The sequence below is a fragment of the Anguilla anguilla genome, chromosome 8, assembly GCF_013347855.1.
Source record: "Anguilla anguilla isolate fAngAng1 chromosome 8, fAngAng1.pri, whole genome shotgun sequence".
In the NCBI taxonomy this organism is placed as follows: domain Eukaryota; kingdom Metazoa; phylum Chordata; class Actinopteri; order Anguilliformes; family Anguillidae; genus Anguilla; species Anguilla anguilla.
This window is the reverse complement of record NC_049208.1, coordinates 24,530,264-24,557,269: the sequence shown is the minus strand read 5'-3', so window position 1 is coordinate 24,557,269 and position 27,006 is coordinate 24,530,264. Positions and strand designations below refer to the sequence as shown.

The 27,006-nt window shown below is 44.3% G+C and overlaps 1 protein-coding gene across 7 annotated transcripts; it reads right to left on the bottom strand.

The window, feature by feature from the left end:
* Positions 1 to 614: 614 nt before the first annotated feature.
* On the bottom strand, positions 615 to 26,557 carry ubp1 (upstream binding protein 1). Of its 7 annotated transcripts, none has more exons than XM_035431521.1 (17): positions 26,086 to 26,555; positions 21,046 to 21,253; positions 13,736 to 13,887; positions 13,109 to 13,185; positions 12,127 to 12,232; positions 10,390 to 10,496; positions 9,817 to 9,969; positions 9,294 to 9,404; positions 8,359 to 8,466; positions 6,837 to 6,928; positions 6,302 to 6,356; positions 5,905 to 5,998; positions 4,114 to 4,204; positions 3,779 to 3,936; positions 3,508 to 3,650; positions 3,231 to 3,282; positions 615 to 2,915 (listed from the first exon to the last, which is right to left on the bottom strand). In XM_035431521.1, the coding sequence occupies exons 2-17, from the start codon at positions 21,159 to 21,161 to the stop codon at positions 2,878 to 2,880; spliced, it is 1,653 nt and encodes a 550-aa protein (XP_035287412.1). In that variant the 5' UTR covers positions 21,162 to 21,253; positions 26,086 to 26,555; the 3' UTR covers positions 615 to 2,877. The 7 variants fall into 7 exon arrangements, with proteins under 7 accessions (XP_035287412.1, XP_035287410.1, XP_035287411.1 ...); XM_035431519.1 differs by lacking the exon at positions 26,086 to 26,555 and adding an exon at positions 21,546 to 22,122; XM_035431520.1 differs by lacking the exon at positions 26,086 to 26,555 and adding an exon at positions 21,759 to 22,122.
* Between the last annotated feature and the right edge of the window lie 449 nt (positions 26,558 to 27,006).

The following is a 27,006-nucleotide window of genomic DNA, read 5'->3' as shown; positions in this document are numbered from 1 at the left end:
TCAGCGGTTTGTAACCGTTGACGCTGACTGTGTTGTTTATGAGTTGTGGCTGTTTCTTGCCTTGCTATTACGTAAAGCGTGTGTGACATTTCTCTGCAAAAAGCGCTATACAAATAAAATTGAATAGTGGTCAGAACTGCAAGTGGACAATCGACGATCTATGTAGAATTGCACTTTTTATACAAGCCACATTCTTGTTTAACTCTAAATTATACTTCCTGTGCTTTCGTAACGAATTGCGTAGCACTTGTCATTTACACAGAATTCCACTGCAGTTCTAAAAGCACGTTCGAAACTCGCACCCACTGGTGTTTTCATTTCTACACCAGGCTCACTCTTTCTCAGTTACACAATTCATGCTCGTTTTGTTTTTCTCAGAATTTGTGCTTATGCAGCAGGTCTAGTCAGGGGAAGCCATCTGCTACCCAGTATTCAGCCAAATTAGCCACAATATTCAGTCAGAAACACCCACAGGAAAACAACGTTTGTTGGTAAAAAATGTTAATCATTAATGACATTAAAATGAATGAAAAAATGTGATTTCAAGGGCAGTAAATACATTTCTATATTATACAACCACAAGCAACCCATCAGTGAATACGCAGGACACACAGTTTTGAAAATGATTTGGGTTTATTTGAAGTGTGTACGTCATTCCAGCATCCAAGCTGCACACAAGAAGCAATGACTGCCAACTTCACTGAGCAGCAATGTTAAAAAGCAAGACCACCCTCCAAGCAGCAGAGGCTGTAATTGTAAAGCACAAATTAATTCATTTGCCATTATACTGCATCTGTCAGGAGCATCTGGAGAAAGCTCAGTCAAACTCAAGAGCTCAACTTAACGGTGGACATACCCATGCCGTGCGTCCCCCAGGCAATTAAGACAGTGAAGAGTACTGTCTGAATGACATGTTATGACCTATTTTAAATTTGATTTGAGTGTATACTTTCAGCATATAATTAGTAATTAACTGGAAAACAGAGTTAATGACCCAGTGCTTTATGAAAAAATTGTAAAACCAAGGTTCACACCAAAAATGCTCAAATATAAAATCAGTCTTTGCAAAGGCTAAACTTGTCGAGCAACAGACTGCTTGAGCAAAAATAAATAAAATGAGGGCCACAATTGCACTGCTTCATCCTTTAAAGGACCCAAGACATACACAAAGTAACATTAAAAACAGGAAGGGGAAGCAGTAAAATGAACATGCAGACTAACAAGAAAAAATGAAAGGAAAGATAATTGATGACAGAAACAGAATGACAGAATCTGGTTAAAAAAATAAAATAAAAAAATTTAAAAAGCAGGCCACGTATACATGCCCCTGAATGTGGTCTGTGAATCAGCGGGTGAAAGAGGACTTAAAACCCTGTATGCTAGATGTATGATCACTTAAACTGAAGCTAAATGGCCCACACACATTGGCATCAAAAGACGAACAGTATGCACTGCTAACGCTCAAAAATAAAATCATTCTAAACTTGTTTGGTCCAATTGCTCTACTACACAAACCTCAATATGCTAAACTTACCAGTGCTTGATACACTTAATGATTTATGGCACAAGGTGAAGGGAAAGATCTACAAGATGTATTGAGTACAGAGTGCTAGTAAATAACCCACAGCACTCCTAGTGACATGGATGACTTACTTGACCTGCAAGCAGAATGAATGATGAATCCACCCATTGCCTACCTACAGTGTGCAGGCATCTCCCTAGGAAACTTTGAAAAGTACCAAACTCGCAATGTTCTATAGGTATGGGGTATGCCCAGCCAACCTATAACTTGGTGAAGGGCATACCAGGCAAGCAAATCTGTTGATATGGGTGTGCTGTATACCGGTTGGTAGCAAATAGCATTGCATATGGCACAGTCTTCTCCAAAAGAATAGAAAAAAAACAAAAATGAAAAAAGTCAATCCATGACAGGTTATGTCTACAATAATTCAGACACAGCCTGGTCCATATGGCGTGTCTGAGTACCAACAAATATCCCTCTTTCAAAAGTAATGGGAATGGTGATGTCCCATCCTGGGCTGCTCATTCCATCCATTAGAAAGAGCTCCAAGGTCACAGAAATGGGCCGCCCACTGTAGGACTCTACCTCACCCTCCCCACGAGCTGGGGACACAGTTACAACATGTCTTATGACAACTTTCTGTCACTCACTTACCCCACTGGAATCGATATCCATGTGCAAGCTTGTGGTGCGCGACTGCATGTCCATTTGAGTCTAGTGCAAGCTATTCTTCAGAGCCTTTAAAATGAAGCTTGGTTGTCTAGACATTTTTCCTAAGGTGGGAGCCTAAACACACAGGATGTAATGTACACAGCTAAGGGTTTGCCCCTTTGCTCCCATGCTCCTGACAGCATGTGTCACAGCACAGCTTTGCCAAATTTATCTCCACCTGCCAGTTAGCTAAGCCACAGTATTACAGCATGCCTCCAATACTGGCCATAAAAGTCAGCTTTGCATAACAGATATGATGCCATCTGCAGCCATGTTGCGAAGCCACTGTGGCCAAAAGAAATGGCCAGGATGCTGAGCTCTGATTGGTCAAGGCAGCCATCCAATCACAGACTTTGTTCCTTTGCTCATGCATACATGCACACACACACTTCTGCCTATCAATCCCACACCGTAACCCCCCCACCCCCCACCCCAAATAAACAAGCCAACATCATACCCCTACAGTCTTCTCCAATAGTGTTTTCAATATGAAACAATGTGTCCACTGAAGTCAGATTCTAACATTAACTTGGCTTGGCTCACTGCTTCCTTCCTCCTCATATAGAGCGGTACACTTTGGGAGAGACAGCAGTCTTTTCTTCAGCAGTGACAAGCTTCTGAGACAAGCTCTTTCACTCTTGATGTCACTTTAAGATCACGTGGTATCCATCTCCTGTGTCGGCTGCAACGGGGCAAGGAAAAAGAGAGAGGATTCATTAATCCATGCACACCACATTGCTCAGTTTGAGGCAAACCACTTCAAGAGACACAATTATTTTTCCACTCAAGAGTTCATCCAGGAAATTCTATTTGGATCCCAGAAGTAAGACCACAGCTTTACAGAGTGCCTACCATTTCACTACTAGTGAAGAAACCAGAATGGGCAAGAGGGTCTCAAGATGGTGATCCATGGTACAGAGGGGCTTATAACAGTCTTAAAGACATTTTACACAGTGTCTTTATCTGTGTACTGCAGGTTGCAGTAGGACAAACATACCTTTTACTGTACTCACTACAAAACAGCTCTCATCCTGGAGGTTGTAAACCATCTGTAAAGGAAAATGTTCAGTATCAATGTTTAAAATGGACAAAATGTGCTGGTACACTATATTTTTTATTGCCAAGTATATAGGTACATAGACATTCAATTGTCACACAGGGAGGGGAATATTGTCCCCAGAGCAAAGTAATTTACTTTCATTAAATTCACTAAGTTGGCCAATGGGACAGGGCTCTGGGGGACAGAACCACAGGGTGAGGGAGGGGACAGTCACCTGGTCACTGAGGACGATGTGAATGCCAGTGGGGCCCTGTCGATACACCTGGCTGATCTGGGACAGGGGGAGGCTGAAAACTGAGGCGATCTTCCGGGTGAGTTCAGAAGCAGTCATCTCCTCCAGGTACAGGGCATGATACACTACAGAAACACAAATGGAAACAAAAAACAGATATGCATCTCAAGCGGATGGCCTATAATGGGATGTTTTTTCCATGTGCATCATTGTCTGCACAGACCGATTTCTACAGCAGAATCACACGACTTACAGCAGCTGCTGTACAATCTCTGACAGGGCTCCTCACCAAATATGGTACTGCTGTTGAAGTCCCCATTCTCACCGCTGCAGTGAGCCTCCAGCAGGGTGGTGCCCTTTGCTTGGGGTGCCTCTTGGCACACATAAACAGTCAGACGAGGTCTCACAGACCTAAATGGGGGGGTCGGATGAAGATGATACATTCAATCCTGGAATAATACGTCATATTCACACAAAACACAAAGCCAGACCAGGCAAATAGTTTTAATTAACAGCCACAGAGAATGACAAAAAATGCAGTGTACTGACAACACACCCTGTATTTAATGTCGAACCGCAGCACTCTACCTGGACTTAAGTGCATTGAACAGTCGTATCCCGTCAGCCGGTCCACAGATCTGAACCAGGTCCTCACGGGTCAGTTTCAGTAGATCAGAACCTGTCACAGAATAAGGGACAGACTGAGTCTGAATCCACTCCACCCACTCAACAACCCACAAAACCATTTCTCTCTCGCGTGAGCTGAAATCTACACGTGCGGCACTGAATGTGCATGTCTGTGGTTACAGGGACAGCCGGATTGAAACAGTTTTTGGGTCAAAGCTAGGAAGGCCTGTTTGTTTGTCCCAGATGGTCTCACAACTTCACCATTTTCAAAATCACAAAAAGAGCATTTTATAAAGACTGGGCATTTTATAAAAGTCTTGTCAGACTTTTGACACATTTGGCACCTCTAATCTTAAAATGCAAAAATGCATTTAGTCTGCAAAAAAAACAGGGTTGAAACATGGGCTACAGATTGCAGATATTATGTAAAAACAAAAAGAAGAGTGACAACCATCTATTTCTGCCCTCTGCACTTGACTCAGTCTTCTCTTTGTGGAAGGAGAAAGGTTTGGTTTATTTCAAACTTTTTGTCAACAAGGTTTTTGCCTCCCTTGACAATCTTAAGACTAAATTTGACCTTCCACAATCTCATTTATTTAGATATTTTCAAATCCGAGACTTTGCTCGCTGTAACTTCCCCAACTTTCCCCATCAACCACCTGATTCTCTCATTGATACAATTCTATCTTTCCCTGTAGTCGGTGGAATCATTTCAGTTGTAGTGAAGTTAATCATAATATTATTATCATCTCCTCTGACAATTAGGAATACCTGAGAAAAGGAGCCTGGTACTGCCTTTTCAGCCAAATGGTGGCAGGGGGCCCTTGACAGGGTCAACTCTACTTCATCTTGCGCCAGTCTGACACTGAGTCAGTTTAAGGTCCTACACAGGACACTCCTGTCCAAAGTTAAACTTAACAAACTGTTTAACACAAGTGATGCGTGTGACAGATGCTCTTGATCACCTGCCAATCACACACGTGTTTTTTTCCTGTCCAAGGCTGGGTTCATTTTGGTCCTCTTTCTATGATACTCTCAAAAGCCCTCAATAAACCTGTGGTTCCTAGCCCTTTAACCTCTATTTTTGGTGTCCCTGAAGAATTTACCTGTTTCACTACCAAGGAGAGCAATATTATAGTTTTTGCTTCTCTTGTAGCCCGCAGACATATTTTACTTCATTGGAAGGATCAAAAGCCTCCATCTCCTAATTCTTGGTTGAAAGACTTAATGTCCTTCCTATGCTTACAGAAAATTAAGTACAGTATTAGGGGCTGCTCTGATAATTTTAACAAAACTTGGGATCCTATTCTCTCTTTTGCTAATTCTATTCCTTCTTTGGAAGATCAGCTACATTTATTTAGTTATTCATTTTACAGAGTAAACAGAACTATTTCTATATGCAACTGAGACTGGACGATTATAGGGCAATGATAAAAGGTGATTGTCTTCCTCGATTTGGTGTATGATTGGTCATGCAGCCCTATGTACAACACACTCTGATATTTTTTGGGTTCCTCCCTTATGTATGTGTTTTTTTGTTTTTGTGAGCATCTTTTTCATGTTGGGGGGGTTTGGGGTTGGCTTGTATGTCGTGTTTTCTTGTTTTTCTAACGATGTAAAACTGGGTGACATGTACTTTCAGATGGACGTATGTTTTGTATTAATAAAGATACATGTGGAAAACAAAAAGAAGAGACTGAAGAGGAGAATGAGGGCAGATGGTCAGAGATGAGGCGTATGGGTAATGGGTACCTGAGAAATGTGCGAACAGCCTGCTGTAGGAGGAGAACCTGTTCCTGTGCAGCCACTGCTGGACTTCCTGCAAGGAGGCCGACGGGGCCAGGTGCTGCCATAGCGACAACAATCAACCGTTACATCAGCGAAACGCACGCAAACGACGCCCTACCCAAACAACCAGCATGTTAGATCTAGCAATCCAGGGCAGCAGTGTGGGAGATTAGGACCAGAAGGTCACATGTTTGAATACCAAGCAGGACACATTCCTTCGTCTCGCTGGGGTTACGCACTTCGCAGCCCGATGGAATGTGAAGATGAGTATCAGCGTTTAGCGATGCGACTGACTCTGCATAACAGGCCAAGCGTGAATGATGCGGCGGACTGAGAGTGAGAGAGAGGGAGAGGGGCTAACCTCCACAGCGACCTGGCCAGTCACGTCTCCCTGCTGGCTGGGGGAGGAGGAATCGCTGCCAATGAGAGAGAGAGAGAGAAGCTCAATGATTCACACACACCCTGCCCTGCACCTCCTCCTGACGTCTCACCCAGCCCACTCTTCCTGTGTTTAACATTTAACCCCAGCACACTACGCTACAGGGCACCCTGACACACAAATCTCACGACACGACAAGCGTTAATGAGTGACCAAGCAAACAGCAGATATAAACTTACAGAGCCAGGATTTACTGTGCCAAGCCCCACTTTCCCAATGTACGCACAGGCAATAAGCTGACCTTCTTTCCACTGATAAATCAGCGCTTATTTTACCTGCAAGAGCTTTAAAATGCAGTAATCATCTACTTGCGAATTACACATCCTTCTCTGTGTAGAATATTGAATTCACAGAATTGAATAATTTGTTGAGAAAATAAAATCACTCTTCAAACACACTGTGGGGCGCACATATGTACACGTAGACGCACGCACACACACACACACACACAGCTTACCTGTCGGGGACTGGGACAACGTAGGTGTTGGTAAATGCTGGTGTAGCTGCTGGGCTGCTGTTCACATAGGCGGTTTCAGGCCAGGGCGAACACTGGAACAGGGGGAAGAAGAGGACCAAAGGTCAGACTGCCCAGAACCACAGACTCCCAGACCACTGACTCACCACAGACCACCGACAACACTGATCACCTACACAACACAATCCTCCAAGACAACACTGACCACCAGCATGACACAGAACACACCACTGACACAACTCAGAGCCACTGTGCAGCCAACTGCAGGCCCACAGGCCTGGGGAAGCTCAAAGCAGTGTGCAAAAGCAGGCTCAGATCAGGCTGGGAGTTCACCCACAGTGAGGTGACTGGGCTTTGGTGACGTCACCATTCAGCTCGTACCACAGCGTACAGTCACTCACAGCCCCCACCCCTCTCTATGCACCATTCAGGTCAACTTCATTTGAGAATCGTCCTTTCAAAAAGACACGATGGCCAAACTCCAGAACTTTTGAATAAATCCCACTTCTTCAATCAGACTTCCAAGCAACAGCTCAGAGCTGCTTAACTTCAAACAACATCACCAGTTGCGTGACTCTTGTGCTTTAGAGGTACAGTATGTCATCACCATTTATAATAATTAATACACATTAGACTTTGACCAGAGCACCCAGTTAATGCACAGATAGAGGGACAGGTAGGCACACACAGCTGGAAGCACAAGGGCCACACCCACACCCACACCCACAGCAACAGCCAAACCAAATCCCACACCCCATACACACCCACTCCTACTCCAACAGCCAAACAGAATCCCATACCCACTCCAACTCCAACAGCCCAACCGAATCCCATACCCACTCCAACTCCAACAGCCAAACCGAATCCCATACCCACTCCAATAGCCACACCGACTCCCACACCCACACCCTTCACAGCATTGAGACACAGCATCACTTCATAAAAGCGTTTCTCCCTTTTCTCTGAATAGTGATGCTGTGAGCAGCGCTGTACCAATCAGCTTCCTGTGTCTCAATCCCTTCAGTCTGATTGGCTAGGGTGCCTCCGTGGGGTAACGCCTCTCGGCACCTCCCCCGAGCCTCGCGTTTAAAATGGACGGGTAACGGACGAGCCTGGTCTTTAAACAGGAACAGTAATGGCATCTGTCCCTGTGCACACGTGTCCAATGCGAGAGCCAGACAGAATTGCAAGCACATGCAGGGGACGGTGTGACTTTGAAATTTCAGCTCAGCACAAAGCAAAAACAACTAGTCGTGTGTAAACCCTTCCCCCCACCCATCTGAAAATGAAAAAAACACAAAAAATATTCACTTTTTTCCCAGCCTTCATTAAGCGCATTAGATTAGATTTTGCCCGCAATATAAATTGAGGTTGGGGGAGTTCACAGTGTGCCGTTCGGGAGGGGGGTGAGCTGGGCCACAGCTCTGGGGTTCCCTGAATGTAACAGACAGCTGTGCAGCATGCCCACGAGCCTGGTGGTGGCGAGGTAAAGGGGGGCTCTTACACTGCCTCTCTTGGCCAGAGAATCGCCGCAGTCTGTGGGCAAAGTCCGCTTGCTGGACTTTTTCTGCTCATGTTCAACTGCTTCTTCTACTATGGGGTCAAGCCTCATCTAAACACACACCAGAGAGACTGGGATCAGTGCTTTTACACACACCAGAGAGACTGGGATCAGTGCTTTTACACACACCAGAGACCGGGATCAGTGCTTTTACACACACCAAAGAGACTGGGATCAGTGCTTTTACACACACCAGAGAGACTGGGATCAGTGCTGGGATCAGTGCTTTTACACACACCAGAGACCGGGATCAGTGCTTTTACGCACACCAGAGAGACCGGGATAAGTGCTGGGATCAGTGCTTTTACACACACCAGAGAGACCGGGATAAGTGCTGGGATCAGTGCTTTTACACACACCAGAGAGACCGGGATAAGTGCTGGGATCAGTGCTTTTACACACACCAGAGAGACTAGGATCAGTGCTGGTATAGACACCGGAGTGGAAGGGATCCATTTTTTTTTAAAGACACAAGAAAGAGAGGGATCAGTGTTATTAAAAACATCAGCAGACATTGGGATAAGTGCCTGTAAAGACAGCAGAGGTATAGCAGGCTTTTCATATGTATCTGAATGCTGCTTCATCTCAAAACATAAGTGCTGTTGTCACATGGCCAGTTATCATGCTAGTGCTTGGATACTGAGCTGCCTACACTCCACAAAACCAATTATGCTTCAACCTGTGGTAAGATATGGTAATGTGGTAAGAAAACATAAACTGACAAAACATCTACAAATGTCCTGGTGTCATACAGCACTTCCAAAACGACACATGGGAGGTTGTGAAGGAGAGGGAGGTGGGACAAATGAGTGCAGCGATGTTGGGTTGTGTGGCCAGCCCTTGCATTGCCCTCCCCTTTCCCCCAGGGGGCGCCGTACCTCAGACAGGATAGTGGTTTCGTACGAGGCCTGGTACTTCTCCTTCTCCTGTGCCGTCCGCTTCTCCATCTTCTCCCGATCGGTCTTTTGCTTCCTGTCGGCCCCTTTTGGCTGCTCGTTCAGGACAATGAGGAGGTCAGTTAGGGGGCAGGAACACATTGACAGGCAGATAAAACCCAGCTGGCCTGTACTTCCATTCAGATAAATAATCAACCTGCCGCCACAAGGTGTGATTACACAACAAGCTCCCATTTCCCTACTAAAACACACAAGCCATTCCTAAAAGGTGACAGGCTTGACTCCCAGAGGGGTCAGTGCTTTTTAACCCTTTACATATCCTGAACCATATCAGGGATCACACCGCTGAATATACCAGTTTATAGAGTTTTTAACCCTCTACACATATTACTTAACCTGAACAACATCAGTAAGCACACAGCTGTATATGCAGGTTTATATAGCATAAATGCAGGTCTCAGATGAAGGTGGCGGATAGGTGACCCTCCTAACGGCGTTTCCTCACCTTAAACACTTTGATCTGGCAGCTGGCGGAGTGCAGGTGATCAGTGTATTCGCCGCTCTCGTTCTGTCCGAAGGTGTCGATCTGGATGCGGAAGGGCACGCCCTTCTCCCCGCCGTGCTTGCGTGGCGTGAACTCGGTGCTGATGCAGTGCACCTGCGACAGACGCGCGGGTCACTCAGCGCGTCCCGGCAACACAGCCCTTTCACGCCGCTGGAGCTGGATCGATCCCCACTCCCAGCACTTTCTACCCAGCTTCTGTTTTAATCCTCCCACTCAAAAGCACATATCCCAAGATTCCTCCGGTAGGCACATACGCACAACCCATGGCCGTGACATCATCTGGACCACGAGTTTGGAGAGGAAGTTTTCACAAGCAGCGTTATGAATGAACAGTGAAGAGCTGTTCGGTAATGAAATCTGGGCACCAGCAGGTGGCGCCAAATCTTAGCGCTCGACAAAACTGAGAAATTCCCCAGAATAAAGTGAATTTGTTGATCTAGTGCGGGTAGGCTAAGGCTTATGCAGCACGGGGACAGGGTCACAGCGGCCGTAAAATTTTAAAAGGTGGCCTACCTGCACAAAGACGGACGCTCGCTTGGAGAGATCCCACAGGAATTCCGCAGCGTTGAGCTGGGAGGGGTTGGTCCTCGGGTCGATGATGCCCGCGGACAAGGGAATATCTGGAAGGGTGACGTGTGACACACGTAAATGACATGCATATTTTAAAACGGCAGCCTTGGTAGTATGAAGAGTTAATACTGCTCCCATGGTTCACAGCTGCAACACCGTGACTGAAGTCCACGTCAGTGCAGTGGTGCAGTTTTAGACTGACTGAATTGTTCCATGTTCACATTCAGTTCAAGATTTCAAGTATGGTGCTCTTAAAGGAAATTGACAGCCACCATGTTTTAACTGTTCATGTCTGATACCCATTTACTGTAGCTGTCTATTCTTTTGATTACAGATATATGCATTAATGCACCCCAGAGAACATTTCCTTAAAAGGCTTGCATGTGCTCAACCCAAAATAGATGGTGTGACCCAATCCCATGATCCTGTGACATGTTAACATCATGCTCCATGTGTTGGGAAAGACGCCCGTGTGCTTGTCATTAGTTTCATTTTTCAGCTGCACGAACCTCCTCCTCATATCCTTACTGTATTTTCAACCTTTGAACAGTAGGTTTTTTGAGATGTTTTTTTTCTCAATGCTAAGTTAGTGTTCTAGAACTCTATTGCATTCAGTTACCAGTAGTGATCATTACATCAGCATTAGAATGTTCACTTATGAACATTCTAATCACATATTTGTGACCCTACACCTTAAAGCAGGGGTGGGCAATTCCAGTCCTGGAGGGCCGGTGTGTTTGCAGGTTTTTGTTTCCACCAATTACTCATGATGAGCTAATTGGCTGTACACACCAACACTGGTTCACTCGTAAATTAGATCACAGTAAAACATCTCATATACAGACACAAGAGCAGTCTTTGGCTGTCCTTCATGCACTTTTCAGGTGAAATGCCAGATGGCGTAAATGTTAGGGGTAATTAAGTAATTAATGCCAGAAGTTGGCATGAAAACCAGAAACAGATACGGCCCTCATTGCCCACCCCTGCCTTAAAGGGTTAAAAGAAGGCAGAGGTGGTGGCTTCACCCGGCACATTATAATTCCCTTCACCTCACTGGTTTGGAGGATGCAAGGACAAGATGCAGCTCCCCAAATTATCTGCACTTTTTTGGGGTTGACTGGCAGGCTGCAATGTATGATTAGGTGATCAGAGTTTTCACATGTAACCATGTGCGTTGGTGTCAATGTTGTAACTGGGTAATGAAATCAGTCTCTACTCCTGCAGCAACTTGTCAGTTTCCACCTTGAGCAATAAGCAGTGATTAGTCAACAATGAACAATTCTAGGTTTTTCGGTTTCCTGAAGAACGTTTCCCTGAAGCCGTTCTTTTGAAATTTCCGGAAGGCGATGTTGGGGGTGGATGTGGGGTAAGGACGGGGCCGTAAGCCTTTCATAGTGACAGAAAGTGGCCCCCCCTTCTATACTGTGTATCTCTATAAATAACTGAAGCCGTGTGCTGTGTTAGTGGGCATGTGGGGTCAGGAAATTGGGCTCCGGAGAGATCCTGAGTGCAGGTGAAACAGTGTTACAGAGCGGGGACTAAGCCAACGAAAGCAGAAACACAGCAAATGCTGAAGCGGAGGTTTGTTACGACGGTGTACTGGGTCAAACTGCATCTGCACTGAAGAGACTGAAAATGGGGGCTGGGATGCGGGCGGGGCTAGGTGTGAGTGACGCTCACCAATGTCCAGCAGCCTGTCGCCGGGGCGATTCCACCTCCACCCCTCCAGCTGCTGGTGCTCCATGTACTGCAGCCGGCGGTCGTGGAACACCACGCGCACGATGCTCTGCAGGGACAGGAGAACAGCCAGGTTAGCGTCACGCCGCCTGTGTTCATATGCACAGTGTTTCAGGCAAGGCTTCGGATCCTGGTTAGGGTCAGGTTCCAAATAAGCTGTTTACATGCTCTGGGATATGTCGGCTGCTGATATTTGCATGGTCCTCAGTGTATACAAAATTTAATACGCCTTATAAAATACATGCAAAAAAGTTCCTAATAACTCCAGACCTTCACATTCTAAACGTGGCTAATTATAGGGGGACGGCGGTAAAGCAGTAAAGCCGGACCAACCACAGTCGCTGTCACACAAAGCCAGGAAAAACCTTGGGCAGGCATTAAAGAATTTTATTCTAGTCTTTGTTCTTCATTAAAGGGGTGGCAGTGTGGTGTGCCCAAACAACAAGTATGTAACAAATATACGTTAAAAATACGTCAAATATATATACTGTATATTGTCAGATACAGGATATACATGCACCATGGTGGTGTTTGTGTGTGTGTGTAAGTGTCATAGGAGGCTTCTGTTTGTCAGGGCAGTAAAAGGCGAGATGTCAGACTCTTCGACCAATCAAACAGCTGCACACTAAGCACTTGCTCGAATTGGAAACTTCAATAACCACCCCACCCCTCCACAACGTACACCACAAGCGCAAGCTGGGCCACTTTGCCGATTCCCATTCCCACTCATAAAGACAGAGCAGTGTTATGCAAAGTGAGTCACCCTATGGGATGGGAACAGGGCAAACCCATGAGAAAATCCGCTTTACCGTGTATGATCATGTGTGCATCAGCCCTCTCAGGCAGGCTGAACGCTGAAAGGGACTCATGAACTACAAGGGAATCCCCCCCCCCCCCCGTAGAACAGCGGGGTTCTGCTACGCACCTTCACATTCTGATTGGTGAGTTCTGGCAGCTCCCCCATCTTCCGGTTATCCAGCATACGGATTTCGTAGGACTGCCCTAGTGGGGAGAGGGAACAGAAACACACACGTGAGGAGCAGCCATTTTCCCACACAGAACACACAGCCCAGACAAAAAAGCACAGCCTCACTGACCCGCACACAAAGGAAGTCCCAGCACTTAAACCCACCAATCACACCTGGGCACAAGAGACTCAACAAAACCATGTAAACGGATACAGACGTATTAATCTCACTCTTTACAAAATGGCAGGAGGAGACTCAGTCACCTGCCACATCACTGTCGCAATCCTGTATACTGCACACAAAGGCATTCTCTACACCTGGGTTGCAGTTGAATGCATTCATAAAAACAGAAACTGGAGCTAACAAATACTCTCTCGGAGAGTACTCTCAGTAGAAAGGGCACAGTGTGGGGGGGGGGGGGGGGGGGGGGGGGGGGGGGTGGGGGGGGGGGTGACCTTATAAACTCCTCACTGTGAATCCACTGTATTTAAGGGTTACTGCACCAAAAAATCAAGACAGAGGCCAGAGGCAACAAGTGGACACACACACAAAGTTAAGGTACGTGAGGGTGCTGTGGTACTTACCTTGGTTAAGGTAGGTGAGGGTCTCATCATGCAGTTTCACAGCCGGAGATGTGGAGGCACACAGCACGTACTGGAATGGAGGGTTTTTGGTCTCAGAATCCGGGGGGAGGCTGGAGTCTTCCTGTTTGAATATGGGCAGTGCCAGGACATCACTGGGAGGGAGAGAAAAGTCAAAATGGGGGGGGGGGGTAATGAGAGCCAGTATAGTACTATTGCAACCTGACCGACACCCAACATGTTACCAAGGCAACACAAATTCGACACCCAACATGTTACCAAGGCAACACAAATTATCGATCAGCAGCACTTTTCAATGGCTCCCCTTAAGATTTCAACCAAATGGGAATCTTAAGGGGAGCCACAGTGTCATCACACAAAAAAAAGAAGCCAGGAAAGACAGCAAACCCAAGGCTGGTATGAGACACTCCTGGGCCGGAGGTAAGGATCACACAGCAGTGGCAGCTGGAGGACACGAGCTTACAAACAGACAGTGTTGCTAAGCAACATGGAGTTTCATTCCACCCCCCCCCAGTTCTGATGCCAGCTCGTCCTCGTTTCACCCCTGGCAGAGCTCTGGGGGTGTGGACTGAGCACGCAGCCAAGCCACCCCCCCCCCCCCTCCCCCAGGGGCAGGACTTTGCAACATGCCAGGGTCGCTCTGTCACTTCCTTCACTGCAATCTTGACCGGCGGGAAGGAAAAAAAAAAAAGAACAACAAAACAAGAGCAGCTGTTTCACGTTAGCACTGCGGATGTGTGCTTGTCCTGCACTTTGAGCCGGACTTTGAGCACTTTACAAAGACAGCCATCTCTCTCTATGCCTCCCAGACAGACAGACAGACAGAGACAGACAGACAGAGACACACACACACACACACACGCACACGCACACACGCAGTATACTGAGAGCCGGTGAGGTATGCTGGGAGAAGGCAGGCTATAGTCAGAACAGGTGTTTTCACCCGCTTGGCCTCTACAGCTGTGAGATCAAAGCTGAACACATGAGTAAATCGAACAGCGTGGGCTCGTCTGGTTTGTGCGGCGGAACTGAAGGAAAGAAAGGTGTTTGCTATGCAGACACAGACACCAGGCAGACAGCCGACATGCCAGCTAGGCCCCCTGGGTGCTGCCACTCTTGACGGGCCTGAGGGTGCCGCACTCTGTGGCAGCTGGTGGGCAGCTATCAGATTATTACCCAGGCCTGACTAGACACAGCACACAGGACACTGAGTCCAAGAAACCTGAACCTCTGGTATGAACACCAGGGGTCTGTCTAGCCTTGTTGCCTACGTCAGACCTCAACGTGCATGGGGAGGTGTTTGGGGGATCACTGATGACAGCTGTCTGACTGGAGGTCTCCATGGGGAGGTTTGTTTAACAGACACTGTGGATGATGCATCCTATTAGCCAAGCTCACCAGCTCACAAGCTCACCAGCTCTGAAGGAAGTCCTGTGGCAAAAAGTGCTCTTGGATAAGTTTAGGAAATCAACCCTGGCTTGCGGCCGAACATCCTCAGGATCAGCTCACAGAATCTCCACACAACAGCTGTGGTTTTATGGACCAGCAAAACACTTGCTCATTGGGACAGAGGACTGCATTTACTCCCATTATGGCCATGAGTTTACAGGCCACTACTCCAGTTCAACGTTTATACCTCCAGATGTGGTTTAATGTACACGCAGCAAATTAGCTGCTTTCACAGCAGGGTAGAAGAACCCCGACAGTTCAGGCATGACCGGCCCCACCAGCGCTCATCCAGTCGCCTGACTGCTTTCCACATCCACGTATTTGCCCCGCAAGTTAAAAGCAATTGAAAGTATGGAAATGAAAATAAACCGGATTTAAGGAGAGTTAGGGACCATCGGCACAACTCTGCTGAATGTCGGCGGAAAGGGGGAGGGGTTAATGACAGCTTTCGGTTGCATTCCGGGCGGAAGGCAGCCGTTCACTGTGGCAGGCTTAAGCCTGTGGAAGAAAAGGCGTGTGGTGTGTTTAACTTGGACGTGGGTGGCAACGCACCAGAATGCTGAGAGGAATTATAGTAAATCCCATATTCAGGGAGAGGAGCCCCACCCTCCCTGCCTGCAATTGCTATCATTTAACCTCAGTAGAGCACAAATACACAACCGTGAGACGTTTATCATACATCCCCATAGCAATACAAACGCAATGAAAACAGGCTACGTGTGGCTGTGGAACACCCTACTCTGTGCAGTGTCCATAAGGACAGCCACAGGGATAAGTCAGCGTACGTTAGCAAGCAGCAGACATTTGTGTGTTAAAATAAAAACTAAAAGAGCCACCTACGCTAGATGCGATAATGTATTTTCGGCATGTAACAGGCCCCGGTTCTACTTCGAGACAGGAGACGCTACATTCTAGTGCAGACTGCTGAGGTTTCACATGCTCCAAATTAAAATGCACAATGCACCGAGACGCTGTGCAGACGTGCGCAAGCCTCTCCTTCCGTCTGTTCGCAACCTACGTTCAAGCCGTCCGTAAGGGATCTGGAATCTGCACAACGTCCGACTGAAAGACGTTTATCCTTCCTCCCGCCCCCACACCCAGAAACGCCCATGTGACGACAGTCAGAGGAGTCGTCTCACTTCTGTGGGAGAGGAGCGCAGAGAAGAAGCAGCTGGCGACACCACGTGTTCCGCGGCTGTCTGCACCCCTCCCGAAACGACACAGGTCCACGGCTGAACGCTGCGGCAGTTACAGTCCGACATTTCAAATGAAAGTGGGAACTGGACATGCTGAAATGAAGAGACAAAAATGGCAGCAGGGGCTGGCATGGTAAAGTAACATAACACCCCACTGCTTTGGACTTCACCGGCAGCCCAGCACCAGTACAAAGCTGCCAGAGAATCAAGGAGGGCAAAGATCTTGGTATCTCTCACAAATATCCACAGATGTGCCCTCACTTCCCTACTTCTCCTCTGATCTCAAAGAGTCTGCTGCATCATGCCCTTGTGTCAACTACCTGCATTAGCGCTTACGAGCAACACTACAAGTCAAGCAGCCCGCTACAGGGGTACAACAGGAGACCGTGCAGCAATCGGAGGAGCGGAACAACTCTCACTGATGACAACTGGTAACCTGGTACAGTAGCAGAAACTGAATCTAACACTGCATAATGGGGACCTGCCTCTATACCCCCTCACTGACTGACCCACAGAGAAACCTGGAGCTCTCGTTTTTTGGCAGCTAGGAGAATACAGTGCCAAGAAAAAGTATTTGCCCCCTTCCTGAATTATTGCATATGTATGTCCAGATACATGTATGTCCAGATACACTGGACAATATTGTCTGTCATGCGACACGACTCACCATTGCAGAAGGAATCATGAATTGTGCTATGTACCAGAAAATTCTTAAGGAGAATGTCCAGACATCTGTCTGTGAGCTGGAGCTGAAGCGCAATTTGGTAATACAGCAAGAGTGGCCTAGTGGAAGTCCTGAATTGAACCCAGTAGAGATGCTGTGGCAGGACCTGAAACGAGCAGTTCATGCTCGAAAATCTACCAATTTGTCGGAATTAAAGCAGTTCTGCAAAGAAGAGTTGGCTAAAATTCCTTCACAGCAACAAGAAAGACTGATATGAAATTATAGAAAGAGTCTGGTAACTACAGATAAAGGTGATGTAACCAGTTAAGTTTAAGGGGGCAATTACTTTTTCTCATGGATAATATGGGTGTTTGAAAACTTTTTTCATTAAATAAATGAAATAATTTTTAAAATGCGTTTTTTGTTTACTCAGGCTCCCTCTGCCTGATATCACACTTCATCTAAACATCTGAAACCATTCAGCGAAACAAATATGACACACAGTCTCACATTTCAACGTGAGGTACGACAAAACCACAACCGCACTTCCAGCACACAGCTGACCATCTGAACCAGCCCAAACTGCTGAAGTTGTTTTTTCCACTCCAACATTACCCCCTGCCCTCTCTCACACACACACACAAACACACACACACAGCCCCAGATCGGTCAGTGCTTCTACTGGGGATAGAATTTCCAGGCAACCCAAACTGGAGATGCTAAAAAGATTCCTCCTGCTAATGTGCGTGCAATTGCTGTGCACGGAGGGACCAATAAGCATAGAGTGCTAATGACGTCATTGCTGTGATGAAGTGCATTTCCCATCAGTCACAGTTTGGGGGGAGGGGGGGGCAGGGCTCAAGTGAACCACTCTGCAGCAGCCACTGATCAGGCTTTGAGGGTTTACAGATGGAGACAATGTCATGGAATCACTCCTGGGTCTCTCCATCAAAATTCAGCCAGGATTTAGGTGTTTTACAGGCCCAGGTTCCAATTTTCCTCATACTTCCTTCACACAGTCTTTGTGTCTTTATAGATAGGTAAGGAATATGTATGTTAAAAATGGAGAACTTCTGAGGAACAGGCCCAACAGCCTGGTCCATGACTCTCCGATCATCCAAGGACCCAAAAAGAGCATTCTCCCCAGTTCACAGAGGTCTTTCCAAAAAGAAGACCAGGTCAGAAGCACCATACTATTTGATCCATGTTGGGTCACATAATAACAGTAAAAACATATGCCCCCCCCCCCCCCCCCCCCCCCCCCCCCCCCCCCCCCCCCCCCCCCCCCCCCCCCCCCCCCCCCCCCCCCCCCCCCCCCCCCCCCCCCCCCCCCCCCCGCACAAAATCGCAAAAACAGGAGATGCCACATGCACGTCACCAACACCATGTACATTTCTGTCCTGAAGGCAGTGACAGACGCACTGCCAAATGAAAAAGCCAACCCGCTGCCAACCAGTTTCCCAACCGGGAAGACAAAGTCACATCAAATCCCTCCAGAATGCAGACACAACATTATTAATTTCAGGGCTTGGATGTCATCACACCCAAGTAAGCGTTCTATCTCTTGTCTGGAACAGCTCTGTGGGGATGAGAGTACTCTAATCCAATGGCACAGATCTGCAGGAGTGCCCCATGAGATTAATCACTTCTCAGAAAGAGTCAACCACAGTTGTCTTTTACTGTCACCCCCTTCTAAACAGCCAGCAGCAAAGGCTGCTTCTGTCCAAGAGAGGATAGAAAGCAAGTTCTGACATTTGCTTTTCCACTCTATGCAAAAACATTTTTTTGGACAATGGCAAGGTGCATTATTCTGTTCAGGAACGGATTACAATTCTTTAAATTACTTTCAGGAGAAATTCAACTGGATCACCTATAGCAGTGAAAAAATAGCACCACTCACTTCAGCCCATCTATCAAAAGAAAACGGATTAATGCTCAACAGCCATTTTAAATTTACCCATATAAGGATTCTTTTTATATTGAATTAGATCTGAACCAAGAGTGTGAAAAGGAGTAAAAGTATAAAGACAAAGTCACTTTGAACATGTAAAATATCTGCTTTGAATAATTTTCTTTCACACTGAGCAGGTAACTTCATGACAGGTTAGACATGTTCCAAGTTTTCTCTGTCTAACTCTCTTTCTCTTTCTAGGGAAAAAATTTCAAAATTTATTTTTTTCTCTGTAATTTGAAAATCTATGCTTTCACTCACATTTCTTTGTGCTTTAAAGGAGTAATACGTAAGTTAGGAAAACCAGAAAAAGAAGAAAAAAAAACTAGTTTTAGAAAAAAAAAACCCTGAACTCTGAAGTATTATTCTGCTCAGCTCTTATCTGTGCAGCCCTGTCCTGTCTGCTCTGGGCAGCTCTATGAACACACAACAGGATTGGCAGGCAGGAAGGGAAGCCTCCTTTCAGAGAGCTGTCCTGATTGGTGGTTAAAGATTTAAGCACGGTAAAATTCAGTTGTCTCTATCATGTGGCATATTGCCTTTCTTTTAATCTTTTTCTCTTTAATTATACCTGATGCAGTAGCAAACAACCCAAATTAAAGAGCAAAAGAGGAAAAGCAAGGAAATACACCACATTGTGGCTAAGACCGCTATTGCATTCGATAATTACCACTGTGGTATATCAGCCCCAAAAAATGCCACTTTTGCATTAAAGCTAACAGCTAACATTTCTAAATTAATGTTAGCTAGGCCTATAGACCAGCTACCGACATACAAAAAATCAGTAGGGCTATTGTGTATACAATAAGCCCTTAAAACACTTGTAGTAATCAATTCAAAAATAAGACAAACACTTTCATTTATTTGCAATTCATGGTCAAGAAAAAGTGACTGAATCCACGCCCAGTTCTTTAAGCCACAATATGTGTGCTTGCATTTACATGTATGCATATCTCTCTTTAGATATAATAATCTTGATTCATAAAGGTATATGCATTATCATTACCAGTTACTCATAACACAGTACAAGAAATTCAACAGAAAAACATACAAAAATCCAAAGTTACTCAATGCAAAATATTATTTGTGAAAGCAATTTTCTGAAAAAGGTAATTATTATTATTATTATTCATTGTGTGTTTTACATACATGCCAAGAGTGCATGCAAACAACTGTTCAACGATTTTTTTACTTATTTAAGCATAGCACAGCTGAATTTAAGATTATCTCCACTATAAATTGTTGTCATTTCACACTTTCATGCGACACATTTAACTTTGAACGACCACATTTTTCCTCAGAAAAAACACAGGGCCATGTTACATTAAATAATTTAGGACACATCGGGTAGCACTGCTTGAGAATAACGCGCTTGTTGTTTGTTTGAATGAGCTAAGATAGTCATTATTGTGAATTGTAACTTCGCCGCCTTTTTATATCAATATTTAAACGGCAGGCCTCTATTTTGATAGTTGTAACCAATGACGTATAAATACTTCTTTATACGCGTAAGTAACTTCGCACGTTGATGACCTTTTTTGTTGCGATGCCGGAGCCGAAGTGAACACGTGACTCTAAAAGGCCTTAACCCAAAAAAACCCTGTCAGAAGGATAAAAGCAAGCACCAAGTTTGAAGAGGGGCGAAAACGTTCACAAACCCGATAAAGTTTAGGTGCAAGCAGGCAAATTAAAAAAAATTTCTTATCAGCGTAGAATGTATGACATCCAGCTAACAAGAGAGCAATGTGCTTTCCTAACAAAGATCCAACATGTCTTCTCTTGATAAGGGGCTGTTTAGAACACCGTGTTCCTCTTTCGAGGCCACCAACTTTTACTGCTGGCTAGCGGTTAGCTGCAAAGTAGCTGGTCGCCCTTATAAATTGGCAAGTAAGGTACAACGGATCGATTGAACATGAACTTGCAACAAGCCGGTTTGGCGAAAGGTAACTCGCTAGCCAGACACTAACCTGTACAGCAAATCAAATACAAAGAAACAGCAGACAAGCTAACGGCAGATAACGTTATGGTTCACCTCATACTGTAAGCGCCAGCTCCAAGTTCCTGCCCAATTCCAGATAGGCTGGCATCGAAGTCGTGTATAAGTCCAGATTCGATCGAAGCATCATCCATCTTCAACACCCATGCCATCGCTCCCAACTCTCCTTTCTCCTCCTGGTCTAAGCGTAAGGTCGCCAGCTTTCCTTTCAGTTGGTGATTTCGATATAGTAACTATTGGCTGGCTAAAACAGAACAAATCCGGAAAATAAATATTTTTCCACAAAAGGGGTCCATACGATGTTAATTTAGCTGATAACACAGTTTATTAGTCCAAAGGAAATTTAAGTTTGCTTTAGAATTATTGGTTAACTTATGATCAACTGAGGCTTGCAAAGCTGTCGTTCTTGCACAAAATAATTCAGACCAAATCAGTGCAAGTAGCAGCGACTGTAACGTTCGGTAAACAAGTGAAGCTTAACTACCAACTAATACAATTTAAGTTATTGCAAAAGTATGTTGACAATGAATAGTTACCACTTGCAAGTGATTTTGTCACCAAACAAACTTTTAGCTAGCTAGTGACACAAAGAGCGACTGATGGATGAGCATTCTGAAGTCTTCCAATATTACGCTTTTACTTTTGTTATCTACCAAGTTATCAGAATCACAATGGTAAAGCCAGCTGACATATCACATTTTGAGCCTATCGTGCAAAACATATTGGAACCATGCAAAGTTAAATGTCACCCAAGGTAACCCTGCAGTCCAATCCACCGTAACGACTTCTGTCCACAACCTGGAGACTTCCTGTTGAGTGGGAAGACAGCACACACGCGGCACGCGACGCTCGCAGCCAAGTATTTCTTGCTTGCTAGCCAAATCCGTTTGCTTTCATTCTGTTCTAACCACAAGGCTACGTGCCCTGTGCTCTGCGTTTCTTCCTAAATTTCTCTCCTTTTCTCATCGCGCGTTCAGTAAAAATGTTCCAAAGCCAGGAACTGGCTTGAAATAATACGGAAAGAGAGACTAAGAATATTCCCCTGCAATGCAATTTCCACTGCTTCCAATGCGACATAAACATGGCCTCCTGTAGTACTGACACAAAACCTTTCGACCCCGACTGCAGAGGGAGGTGCCAATGTGCAAAACATCCAATTAGAGTGCAAGTTTCCCGCGACAAGCCAGCCACAAAGTAGCGCTTTCTGAGGTCTGAGAGGGAGGAACACATACTGTAGTCTCCGGCCTAACCCAAAAATATTACTTGATAAAATTATCGTTTATTTCAATATATATGATGCATTATTGATAATTTCTTTCCAGCCAGAGTTCACTTCCTTTCTAGCTTCGGATAGAGATATAAGCTGACCTCCACGGCATGTCTTGAGACTTGAAGGTTAGGTTAGGTTATTTTTTATGTATATTACCCGAAACCATCTACAAACATGGAAATTTCTGAATTTTCAATCACCGTCTCTATCTTAATACCAATTTTTCTTATTAATTCCTGAACTAACAACAAACTTAAAGTATGACAAAGTCCAATGTCTAGTATTGTAGATATAGGTAACACCCAAGACAAATTTACCAAGAATAAACATAGATAAGAAATAGATATAACCGTGAAAGACAATTGCTAGAATATATTCTGTATGTTTGTATGCATGAGAGAAAAAAGCAAACATTTAGGTTAGCAATTTATAACAAAAAACAGATTTCTGTGAGCCCAGAGATTTGTTGTTGGCAAGACTTTCTCTGATTTTTGACCCAGCAGGAGACCTATATCCAAAATTACTTGGACATTCATTTGCTGGGATTGAATAATATTTCCTTCCAGTTTACATGATTCATCAAAATGTCTTTGTGTGCACCTGATACCCCTCAGGCATTTACAGAAATAAAGAGTACTGTGAATTGATAAGGTGGCAGAAACTGCACTAGAAAATGTAGTATTAAATACTTCAATACCAAATCATCAGTGTGTGGTCATGTACCAGGTTTTACCAAAATCTTGAAGAAATTTTAGTGCATGAAAAACCTCACTACAATGGTCAATTTACATTCAAACTGTGTTGTATAGTTTAACTTATGGATTTTTCAAATCCATACTCATCTTATTTATGACATAGTCCAATCCACAGGGCCTAACCATGACTACATGAAACATATTATCCATGTATACTGTTCTGTACTGCACTGTGCTCTACTGAGATGTAATAAGTGTGTCTGCACTGTGCTGCATTTCATTGATGTGATGTATTGATATTCATTTTGATGTGTATTCAATTGCATGGAACTTTTTGCTTGCCTACCCAGGGACTGCTAATGTAATTTTCTTTGATTGCTAATTCTGACTTGTAAGTTACCCATGGTTCTTCTCAGGTAAATAAATAAATAAATAAATAAAAAACAAATGCAACTGAACACTACCCTGAAGCAATTCAGGCTAAAATATAGTCATTTTATTAATGGTGAAACAGCAGGGCCCAATGTGGATTGCATTCCACTTCTCACCATTATCCTAAATTCAACAATTAGGCATTCTCTATCATCCATCAAGGTCAAGGAATTTTGTGGTATATCAGTCGAAGAAAGCGACATTGCCAAGTATTCTAGGAGAGGAGATGACTGCCATGTCTGAATGAGGGTATTGATGTGGGGGACAGGATAGGTAAGAGGGGACAAAAAAACCATGGTCAGGACAGAGCTTATTATTGACAGGAACGTCCTGGCATGAACCTGTTCTGGCCCAGCCATGTCGGGGGTATGGGGGTAGGGGGAACCTTGCCATGGTACATTGGGCTGGCATCTTGCCCCATCTCCAGAATCTGAACACGTCCCATGCCAGATTGTTTCATAACTTTACTTCCCAGATCAAGCCTTATGTAGATTACAAAAATAATAATACTGTCAATTTAAGTGCATTTGGCTAAGGAAAAATATTTTAACTGAGAGGGTAAAGTGCTCCAGATTCTGGAATTTTAATTATAGACACTGATATTTAATTAAAACAACAATATTTCTGTATTCCAGCATATAATATTATACATACATGATGTACAGCTTCCTAGACAATATTATTTGTAATAATATCTTAAATAAGAAAATATTACATTGAGTCAAATTATTTACATTAATTTTAGCCATTACTTGTATAAGCATTAAGGTAGAGGATATCTGTCATCTTACCTCATGTGTTAGGGCTTAGATCCACATATTTTGTTTGATTTTCCACACAGGAGCTTGTCGTTTTCTAATCAATAATAGACTTTGTAGTCAATTTGGAATCAAATAACTCACAACGTGATTTGGGTGCTGCAAAACTTCAAGTAAATAAAGAGATTGCAAAGATAAGATGTTGGTTATGCATTATTATTTCAGGTAAAAGTCCACCAACTTTGTGTAGTAAAAAGACATTTCCCTGTGAGGGCAATTCAAATCACTTTTGATATTTATTTACTCGTGACCTTTATTCATGGCATGTGCCACTCTGAGAAATTCAAAGTCCATCTCATGGGTACTGGAAAATAAGAAATAGAAAGGAATCCAACCAGTCATATAAATTTATGCTACCATCATATGTGCAGGTACAGTACAGACACACTGAAATGCGAGACATGGAATTAAATGACCTGCTTCTAAAAGTCAAGCTGCTTTTGGTTTGGATTCTGCACTTTGGTCTGTTCCAATTTGACATATTTGTTCCCGTTCACAACTTAATGGGATGAAAATACAGTCTGAGATGTTGTTTTAGAACAGGACACCGTAACTGGGGTTTCGAGCTAGGTGTTAACACTGAGCAACAGGTAGACTGCTATTGACTTTACCAATTAGAGGTGCAATGCATAACTGTATTCAGTTATGTCAGTCAATACAGTCAATCAACATTGTGTAGAAACAGAGTAGACCCTTGCACCAACAACACTGGCCCTCTGGATCTCCCTCTGCCCTCTAGAACAGAGGACCCAAGTGTGAACATGGGGTGGCATTGTTACCCACTGAAGGGAGTGAGGGCTGTAGCCCACAGCAATACATTTTATCTATAACCTATTTACATATAGTAACACAGAGCAATTAATAATTTGCAAAAATATTAAGGAATGAACTGCAACCAATATAAATCTCTCTTAACATTAAGCCATGTTAACAAGCATAACATCACCCCACCCCAACCACCGACACGGTCAGATACACATGTTCACATATAAAGAAAGTCAACTTTTTGGATAGTAAACATACAAGAGGAAGGATCAGTAGGCAGCCGTATGATTTTACTTGCATGTATGTCGACACTGTCGAGTGTAGTTTTTTAACGTTTCACCTATACATGAAGCTGTGCGCGTCAGTTTACCCGCTTTTTTGAACAAAAAACAAATGCCTCTTGTCAGATATGACATTTTTGCAAACATTTTTCATCTAGATTGCGTCACACTGCCCAGAGCTACCATTTTCGTGTTATTTCGCTCGTCTTGACTATGAGTAGAATTTCAAAACAAATCGATAGAAGATCAGGTGCAGCAAAACACTCGTCAAAGTTAGATTCACAGAGGAAGCAGCATTATCAAATTTTTCTGTGTCTTCTCTTAACGTAAACGGAGCTTTAAAGGGTTATAGTCCGTAGCGGAATGAGTCTATCCAAGTTAACCAAGACAAAGTCCAGTGTTAAACAAATTTGCATTCTGCTTTACAAAAATAGACTAACCAAGTAGCATTGCATTCTTGCTTGCGAGCATGTCGCGAACTATTTGTGCAAGAGTTGACAAATTGGGTAGCAACGTATTCCACGAAAGTCCAATAACGCTTGACATTAAATCAATAAGTAAGAAGTGATACTGCTGCGCAAAGCGAATTACTTTGTAGAAAAAAGAACATGACATGGAACATGGCTCTGCGGATATCAGGGCAAACACAGCAATTAGTCTACATTTATAGGCTAAACATATTAGTAGGCTATTAAATGTAATTAAATAAAAGGTGAGTAATATAAGAATTATTTCATTAATTAAAAGGTAAGTAATATATGAAATCACTCTCAGGCTTTAGGACCTTTAACGTTACAATGGATTTTCTTTCTTACCGCATGTAGTTGCAGTCGGTGTGTTGCTGCTGAGGTTGGAAGTGCTCCGTGTAAGACTGCCAGAACAGCATTTCACTGACACACACGGTGAGTACAAGTGGTCACCGATCAAAAAGGCATGCAACGCCCGAGTCTTTGATTATAAGGGATTTATCTCGAAATGACAGTAGGCTACCCTCCGCAGGTAACTGCCGTCGATAAGTAAATAATTAGCCCAGAATTTCGAGGAATATCTGGGACAGCACGAGGCTGCGACGCACCTTGTCGGCGTCTTTGCGTATAACACTTTTTCTCACCGACCACTTTTGTTGGCTTTCCATTGGCTTCTGCGCAACTGGACCCATGCAAGAGAGCGAAGTAAGGTCCTTCACTGCACAGCGGAGTACTTTCATTAAAATAGTTTTACAAATATACCCGTTCACCACAGTGGGATATTACACATACAACCATGACCAGAGTAAAACAATCTGTTTACGATCAGCAACCTGTCATTCTGCGCAAAGCTATCCAGGGTCCTGAATCACGGAATCACGTGTATGTTGTAGTTTGGAGAGTCGAGACTTGGACTTTGGAGGCAAATGTTTTTACCGTCAACGAACCACCTCAAACATGAAACAGTGTCCCCGATTCAGCAAGTGATTTCAGGGCAGTTCCACAGCACTTGTTGTGGAGTCTATGAACTACTAAAAAAAAACAAAAATTTTAAAAAAAATAATCTCCAGTTAAACTTTCTTCGAAACTATTTCATATAGTATGTCAGTTTACGTGTGATTTTTTTTTTGCGTAGGTCAATAAAAAAATTCTAAAACGATTCTAATTTAATCTGGATCATTATAGGGAAAAGATAAGAAACCCACTTGGTATTCTTCATTTTTGGACGGGTCCATGACAATCTTATTTTAAAACAACTGTGGGGCAGGA

Bases quoted from the DNA above. Each gene is read 5' to 3' on its own strand.
- ubp1 (XM_035431521.1), bottom strand. From the start codon at position 21,161: ATGGCATGGGTGTTGAAGATGGATGATGCTTCGATCGAATCTGGACTT. The intron at 3,651-3,778 runs GTAAGTCGTGTG...GTGTTTCTGTAG, and splicing joins GAGATTGTACAGCAGCTGCT to TGTATCATGCCCTGTACCTG. The intron at 3,283-3,507 runs GTGACTGTCCCC...TTTCCTTTACAG, and splicing joins ACATCGTCCTCAGTGACCAG to ATGGTTTACAACCTCCAGGA.